The sequence below is a fragment of the Squalius cephalus genome (assembly GCF_949319135.1).
Source record: "Squalius cephalus genome assembly, chromosome: 5".
Taxonomy (NCBI): domain Eukaryota; kingdom Metazoa; phylum Chordata; class Actinopteri; order Cypriniformes; family Leuciscidae; genus Squalius; species Squalius cephalus.
In genome coordinates this window covers 26,474,088-26,482,898 of record NC_137126.1, presented here as the reverse complement: position 1 = coordinate 26,482,898, position 8,811 = coordinate 26,474,088, and the positions used below count along the sequence as shown (strand labels likewise).

The following is an 8,811-nucleotide window of genomic DNA, read 5'->3' as shown; positions in this document are numbered from 1 at the left end:
TTCTGTGGGGGAAAGCTTCCATAATATTGCGTCACTACCTTACCTTACTTATTAATATTCCCTTTACATAAATATGTAATCGCGTAATAACGAATAATAATAATAAATAAAAAACTTACAGGCTTAATATAATGTATATAACTGTGCGAAACAGAGCTGGGGCCTATACCATGATGGTAGTTGAACAAACTCAGGGTTGCAGGACTGAATAATCAGGAGGGATTGTCAAGGACAAAACCAAACCAATCCAACCCGAGAAAGAGTAAAACTGCGATTAATTTCTCGTGAGAGAAGCAAGGCAATTCACTTATTAAATAAAAGTATTAAAATATTAAGAATTTAAACAAATTTACACAGCAAGAAGAAAATAGCTGTCTATGAAAAAGGACAACTACAAGAAAAAGTCTTGCTACTGTATATCAGTGCAAGTAAAAGTTGTGAAGTTAGTTTACAGTTGATAAAGGTATAGAGAGAATTGAACATTTAAGATCATATGTAGTCATTTTATTGCTTTATCTATTGATTCTAAAGCGTATTTATATTACCTTTATTATATATTTATTCATTTAAACTGATTTAATTGAAGAACTAAAATTGTACATGTGTGATCGATTAAGGGTAGGCTATAATAATTACATAAATAATATCTAAATCATACAAAAATATTATTCTAAATAAGCATTACTAAAAGCCAGACGATTTTGTCTTTAAAAATCATTTGCTATTTAGTGACCTTTAATTTGGAGTAGAAACAGGTGTAGTGACTTTATCCTTTGAGTTCGGTTTGGAACCTCTTACCTAGCTGGATCATAACCTGCCCCGGACCAGGTCAGCCGTGGAGCATAAGTTACTATGGCGATGAACACTGCTAAAAGCCAAACCACTTTCATAGTGCCTAAAACCCAGGGTTGGTGCAAACTAAACTGAAACATACCTGAATAGCCACCTAACCCGGCTTCATGATATAGGCCCCTGGATTGAAGTCGACAGTCTCCCGGGCAGCTGTTCTTTATTTGATTCATTCGCCATTCATTTGAGGTCCGACTCAAAGAATTGGTTCAAAAAACGATTCATTGGCGCTTTTACATACATTTCAAGTTCAGTTTGTTTCACCCCCATATTTAGCTAATAAAAGCATACATCTATTTAGAAAATAAATATAATTATATAATATTTACATAAAACAAATAGTAGAAGTTATATTAATTGGCTAATGAAGTAACCCAACCGAACATATTTTTCCGGTCAGTCAAATCCTAGGTTCACTCCAAATACATCGGTTCTCTGATTATCACGAAAAATACCACTCTCAGACCGTTCAGTCCGGATTTGTGAACCAGTTCAATAGATTCATTAAAAAGATCCGACTCAAATAAACGACTCGTTCACGAAACAGACGTCGCTAACTTCCGGTCAGCTGATATCGAATCATCGGTGTTTGCAAACAAATGTACTGTGGCTTCATGCCTGCACCGTCCAGGCAGTGACACCACACACCGCCGCGGTCATGGGAGAAAACGATGAAAGCGAAATAATCGAGCACCACGATGACGAGGAAATGGAGAAGAGACGGAAACCGAGGAATCACTCGAATTCCTTCCTGGAGAGCTTGTCGTCGTCGGAGAAGGAGGGACACAGCAGCACGCAGTCCTCACACCGCCTGCTCGCCTACAGTGATGCGCTCATCTCCATCATCGCCACTGTCATGGTGAGGGGAACTCACAGAGAGCCTGATGCTCCTGCTGCTGCAGACCAAAAACATGGGACTTGAATTTAATGTCTTGAATGCACATTTAGCACATTTTCTGTAACTCGCCTGTTCTCTTGGATCCCTTAAAATCATTGGTTTATAAAACATATGCATGGAAAAAACGCCCTAAACGTGTCATGAATTTTTGTATTCACAGATACTGCCTGTTTCACATACTAAATTTCAGGATAATGAGGTAAAACAACATGTTGTAATAATATTGCCTTCAAGTGACAGTTAACCCCCCAAAAAATGAAAATTCACTTATCATTGACAAACCCTCATGTTGGTCTAATACTTATGATGTCTTTATTTATTTTGTGGAACAAAGTATATCGTCTTGTACATGTATGTTCAAGAGAAGAAAGTAAGTCAAATGGGTTTAGATCTACATGAGGGTGTATAAATCATTTTAGGGTGAGCTGTTCCTTTAAGACAAAATGCAAAAGTAAAACAATCTGTTGTATGTTTATCTCCTAACTGATATGATCTCTCTATGTTCAGGAACTGAAACAGAGTATTCAGTCTTTGCTCACCACCAAGGTTGCTGTCTACTTGATGACTTTTTTGATTGTCACTGTTGCTTGGGCTGCACATATCCGGTGAGAGCATTCAAGCGTTACAGTCTATCAAGTAATAACATCATGTAACTGCTCGTTTTATTCATTTGCATAGAGATTTCATTTAAGTATTTGTCTTCAGGTTGTTTCAAGTCATTGAACGCATTGATGACTCACTTGCACTGCTGAACCTGGTGAGAACACACAAAAAAAGTATTGCCTAAACTTTAAATGTAAAGTAGCTGCATATTCATTTTGAAAGAGTTTAATAACTTTTCAACATCTCATTTCTATTCTATTTCAGGCATGTATGATGCTTATAACCTTTCTACCATACACAGTGAGTCATACCACTCATGTCTGAAAGATTTCTTAGTTCAGCACAATTTGATGACATTGTACTTCCCTTTTGCCTCCTTTTATATTTTCTAAGGGAAATAAAGTGATGTCTCTGCCTGTTCATGATTGTTTTTTTAATGTTTACTTTATTCATTATCTTCTCATAGTTCTCTCTCATGGCAATGTTCCCTAATTATATTCTTGGCATCCTCCTCTTCTGTGCTTGTGTCATGGTGATCGGTTTAATTCAGGTGAGAACATTACCAGCATAAGATTCTTTGAGATGACGCCATCTCCATTATTTTGAACACTGTTTGGTTTTTACTGTCATATGTTTTTGTGTGTGTCTCCGTCCATAGTGCTTGATTGTCTTGTATGGATTCAGCCATCCTTTCCTCCTCAATGACCAGATCCAAATGTCTGAAAATCAGGCTTATTACAAGCAGCACATCCTCAAAGTCATCATGAAGGTTCCGATCATGTGCCTGTTCGCCAGCATTTTTTCAGTTATCTTCTTCCAGTTGGTATGTAAATTTATCTATATATTATATTTCATATTATTATATACAAGTTATCTTTTTTACCTTAAAACAATTTATATATTAACAGTAGAATTAATTCTTTTTATTTATATATTTTTCCCTTGGTAGTCCTACGTCATTTTGGCTATTGTCATATTCCTGCCCTACATCTCTGAGTGTTTAAAATGGATCCGGAATAAAACCATTGGTGGTGAGATCAAAATGCCACAACACTTCACTCTTATTCTTACATTGGATAGGTGTTTTGTTGTCATTGTTTTACTACATACACTACTGTTCAAATGTTTGGGGTTGGTTCAGTGTTTTCTGAAAGAAAATAGCCTGAAAAAAGTTACGATAACCAAGAGTAATGTTCATTTTGTTCATTTAAGTTCCTTTACTATAAGTCTCTAATTCTCACCAAGGCTGTATTCATTTAAAAAAAAAGACAATAAAAACAGTATTATTGTGAAATATTATTACAATTTAAAGCAACGTTTTTCTATGTTAATAGATTTTCAAATGTAATTTATTCCTGTGATGGTAAAGCTGAATTTTCATGATCATCATTTCAGTCTTCAGTGTCACATGATCCTTCAGAAATCAGTCTAATATGCTGATTTGCTGCTTAATGTTAAAAACAGTTGTGCTGCTTAATATGTATGTGGAAACCATGATGCATTTTTTCAGGATACTTTGATAAACAGAAAGTTCAAAAGAATTGCATTTATTTTAAATAGAATCTTTTGTAACATTATAAATGTCTACTGTCACTTTTGGTCAATATATAATGCATCCTAAATAAAATGATTAAAGGGATACTTCACCGATTAGCATTAAGCTTTGTATCAGTAGAAACCTGGTAGTATTTTCGAATGACCGTGCTTCCCTCCCTCATGTCCCCCCCTGAGACGAGAGATTTCTGTATTGTGTGTCTGGAAAAAAAAAACTCTGATGCAAAAATCATCATTTTGCGTTATTTGAGGCTTTTTTTGGCCAGAGGCGAGAGACTACAGCCAGTAGTAGGAGCTAGTTCCGCATGTTTTCAACCCGTCCGTAGGGGGTGGGATCTCATGATAAAACGGCGTCTTTTCAGTTTCAAGTCATCTAGTAGACTAGTTGTATCATTTCTTCCGATACCACCCTCTGTAACCGGTAGGTGTGGCTTGGAAGTGGCCTCGTAGGGCAGCGAAGCAAGTGCATTCTGGGAGTTGTTGTCTTTAATCCACATGAGCCAAAAATACATTTTCTGGCTTTTCTCAGTCTAGAAGGCACCAACTTCTAAATAATTTCACATTTCTACTACATAAATTACCCAATTTAAATACACGTTCATCTTTCCAGCGGTGAAATATCCCTTTAATTTCTTTTTAAAAAATCTTACTGATCCCAATTTAACTTTTGAAAGGTTATGTAATTGTAATCTGCATTATATCATGTTTTCTATAAACTCAGGTCAGGTGGAAGACAGTCCAGATTCAATGCTCTTCTACACGTATCAGCCCAGTGAACCTTTGAGTAAAGACCGAGTGGAGGCGTTCAGTGATGGGGTGTATGCAATCGTAGCCACACTGCTCATCTTAGACATTTGGTTTGTATTTGACTATCCTCCAAAGGTAATATGACAGTTTACGATGTAGTCAGCAGCACTGGCTTTGTCATTGCTCTATTGGACAGGCTACTAGTTGTGTAACAGCATCAAAGTTGGCACAAAGCTTTGTGACAAAAAAAAATAATTCTGTCATTAATTCCTCACCCTCATGTCGTTCCAAACCCGCAAGACATTCTTTTATCTTTGGAACACAAATTAAGATATTTTTAATGAAATCTGAGAGATTTCTGTCCTTCCATTGGCGGCTACGCAATTGACACTTAGACGCTTCAAAAAGTTCATAAATAGATCATAAAACTAATCCATATGAATTGAGTGGTTTAGTCCAAATTTTCTGAAGAGACAAAATCTCTTTATATGATGAACAGATTGAATTAGGCTTTTATTCACATATAAACATTGATCAGCGAACATAAACATGCTCAACCCAAATCTCTCGCAGAAGCTCAAACGTGCTGCGTAACACGAGAATGAACCTCATTGGTTCTTGCAGAAGCTCAAACGTGCTGCGTAACACGAGAATGAACCTCATTGGTTCTTGCAGAAGCTCAAACGTGCTGCGTAACACGAGAATGAACCTCATTGGTTCTTGCAGAAGCTCAAACGTGCTGCGTAACACGAGAATGAACCTCATTGGTTCTCGCAGAAGCTCAAACGTGCTGCGTAACACGAGAATGAACCTCATTGGTTCTTGCAGAAGCTCAAACGTGCTGCGTAACACGAGAATGAACCTCATTGGTTCTCGCAGAAGCTCAAACGTGCTGCGTAACACGAGAATGAACCTCATTGGTTCTCGCACATCAAGTGAACATGCTTGAGCTTTCGTTTACTACAACTGATGTTTGAGTTTGATGAATTTTTATATGTGAATAAAAGCCTAAATTCAACCTGTTCATGATGTAAAGCAATCTGGGCTCTTCAGAAAATTTGGACTAAACCACTCAATTCATATGGATTAGTTTTCGATCTCTTTATGAACTTTTTGAAACGTCAAAGTGGTTGTTTTGTAGCTGTCAATGGAAGGACAAAAAAACTCTCAGATTTCATCAAAAAAAAGTCTTACGGGTTTGGAATGACATGAGGGTGAGGAATTAATGACAGAATTGTCATTATTGGGTGAACTATCCCTTTAATGTCCAAGTAGATTTGAGAGCTTAATAAACTGTCTGTTTACACAGTGAAGACAACGTGCCTGATCCGTCTGTGGTGAAGAAGCAGTTTAACAACAGCCTCATTGCTGCGCTTCAGGAGTACGGCCCCGAGTACCTGGCCTACTTCGGTTCCTACGCCACCGTCGGGCTGCTTTGGTTCGTTCATCACTCTCTCTTCCTGCACGTGACCAAGGCCACGCGCCTCATGGGCCTCTTCAACACGTTCTCCCTGGCCTTTGTGGGTGGCCTGCCCCTCGCCTACCAGCTCACGCACGAGTTTCCCAGAGGCTCCCGCAATGAGCTGGAGGCCGTGCAGATCAGCTGCGTCATCATCTTCTTCGCAGGTCTGTTCCAGCTAGCGATGTGGGTGGTGGCGCTTTTCACGGAGCGCGAGACGTTGCACCCCTACGTGCGCTACGGCGGTCGAGACCACACCTTTATGCTGGCCAAGCTCTCGCTCTACCCCTGCGTGGCCCTCGGGACATTCTTCCTCACCTGCATCCTGAGCCGCTTCAGCGCGCCCATCTTTCACATGATGGAGATAGGTGTACCGTTCGCTTTTCTGTTACTGAGGCTTCTGGTCCGTGTGGCGCTGGCGCTACTCAGATGGCTCTTCTGTTCTGCAAGGAATGATTTGGACAGCGTTCCAGTAGAGGAAGAGGACTTACGGTTGCCTATTACTGATGTACTGACTTAGTGAACGGAGAAGAAGAAAACATCTCGATGTTTGACCTAAGATCAAGGTTAGGCTAGCTTTCCAGCGCCATTGTTTAAAATTAATGCTGCAACTGACAGCTTTGTGCTGTAGAAGCCATCCGTATGGGTCAGATCTCTCCAGTTATTTAGTGTAATAGACAGTGGAAGTGATTGATGTAGTGTGATAAGCGCTTGGTCTTCAATGTCGTAACAGTGGTCTGCGGAGGGCGGAAGAGATTTGTTTTCTCCTTACAGAAATGCACTGAAGTTTTTCAGCATCTTACAGTTTTTATTAGCATGCTAAAACATTGTCTTTGTTTTTGTTCATATTTGAATGTGAATTAAGTTACCTAAAGGTTTTCATTAATTCAAACAGTAAGATCTACAAAAATAACTACTGAGTTTTTAAGACCAGGTTGGTTTTAGAATTCCTATTTTATTTTTTATTTGTTAATTATTTTGACTTTTGTACTTAACTTCTTGCAATGATCATTTTGATCATATATAAAGAGCTGGAGTTGGGAGAAGAGTAGATTTGCGTTGTTGTTTTTTTAGGTGGCTTCCTATTCTAATGGAGCTATGATTCAGGTCTCGGCTGGTTCTGGTGGCAGAAATGGTTCATACAGCTGCATAAACATCCAAAACATCATGCATTAGGTTGAGGTGAATGCACTGTCAGTGTTTTGCAATGCTCTAAAAAAATCTTCTGTTCATTTTGTGTGGCAATGAAACCAGTGATGCACCTTAGATTAAATAATGATGTCGCCGTTGCACTTTACAGTCTGATCTGGATGGAACAGGTAGAGATCATGAAAATCAAGATGTATAAGCCATTATAAGATGTTTTTTGTTTGTTTGTTTGTTTGTGGTGTTTGAGATTACTTTTGGTTTGTATTTCATCTAAATGTTAACATACTGACTGCAAGATGTTAAATGTAAAATGCACTTGTCCAACATTTCAATTGCTATTTCAAGTGGTTGTTGTTGATTATTCTACTTTTCTTCACATTAACAGTCTGCTTTAGTTTTGGGAATATCAACAAACAAAGATACAATTTTGAGAATAAACACTCAATTGCTGCTTGCAGAAATACTGTACTTGTGGTGGAAAACTGAAATCATGTAATAAATGTGACCACAGTGAGAGTAGGTCAAAAGTTTATTCACCAAGTGTAGCATTGCAATAATAATAGTAACAGTAATATAATAATAGTTCTTACTTTTTCCCAGCATTGCCCATTATTATTTGTTACTTTGTCTTCTGGTAAATATCTATTACTGAAAACTTAGATTTATATTTAAAAAAAAAATAATCTGAAAATCAAACAGACATAAATAAAGGTTCCCATTTTTTAAACCAATGAATAACACAAACCGTGATAAGTAATTTGAAACCCATTTTCTGCTAAGCTTCTGAACAGGATAAGCTTGCACAATATTATATATTGGTAACATGATAAATTGTACAGCAGCTCTCAAAAACTAAAATTCTAATACAATTGTGACATCCACAAAATAAGCTATAGCCACCTTTCTCTGTTTGGTCTGATAGGATTCATATTTCTATAAACACAACATTCTCACATGACTGCAAAATGTCTACAGGACAGCAGATGTGAACGAAAAACATGTAAACCTATTGCAGACAGGAATGAATAAGGTAAGGGGTCATAATCATAGTCATAATAATAATTTTATATATATATATATATATATATATATATATATATATTTTTTTTTTTTTTTTTTTTAGGCTGTCAAAAGATTAATCGCATCCAAAATAAAAGTTTGTGTTTACATAATATATGTGTGTGTACTGTGTATAATTATTTTGTATATATAAATACACACACATGCATCATGTATATATTTAAGAAATATTTGCATACATATACTGTATATATATATTTATATAGTTTATATTATATATAAATATATATTTTTTTATATAAAAATAACACATTTTTCTTAAATATATACATGCATGTGTGTGTATTTATATATACAAATTTAATTATACACAGTACACACACATATATTATTAAAAACAAACTTTTATTTTGGATGCGATTAATCGCGATTAATCTTTTGACAGCCCTAATATATATATATATATATATATATATTATTTATTTGGGGGGCTTTGCAATACACACAACTGGTCCAAAACAACACTACTGAG

At 36.7% G+C, this 8,811-nt stretch overlaps 1 protein-coding gene across 1 annotated transcript; it reads left to right on the top strand.

Annotated features, from left to right (window-relative positions):
• Positions 1 to 1,400: 1,400 nt before the first annotated feature.
• On the top strand, positions 1,401 to 7,923 carry tmem175 (transmembrane protein 175). The gene is made up of 10 exons (XM_079873026.1): positions 1,401 to 1,708; positions 1,908 to 1,946; positions 2,255 to 2,352; positions 2,453 to 2,504; positions 2,615 to 2,650; positions 2,817 to 2,900; positions 3,009 to 3,173; positions 3,300 to 3,381; positions 4,626 to 4,761; positions 5,961 to 7,923. Exons 1-10 carry the CDS (start codon positions 1,508 to 1,510, stop codon positions 6,628 to 6,630), a joined length of 1,563 nt encoding a protein of 520 aa, XP_079729152.1. The 5' UTR covers positions 1,401 to 1,507; the 3' UTR covers positions 6,631 to 7,923.
• Positions 7,924 to 8,811: the final 888 nt, after the last annotated feature.

Coding starts and splice junctions, on each gene's coding strand:
- tmem175 (XM_079873026.1), top strand. CDS start 1,508: ATGGGAGAAAACGATGAAAGCGAAATAATCGAGCACCACGATGACGAG. Junction 2,651..2,816: donor TAACCTTTCTACCATACACA/GTGAGTCATACC, acceptor ATCTTCTCATAG/TTCTCTCTCATGGCAATGTT. Junction 4,762..5,960: donor CTGCTCATCTTAGACATTTG/GTTTGTATTTGA, acceptor CTGTTTACACAG/TGAAGACAACGTGCCTGATC.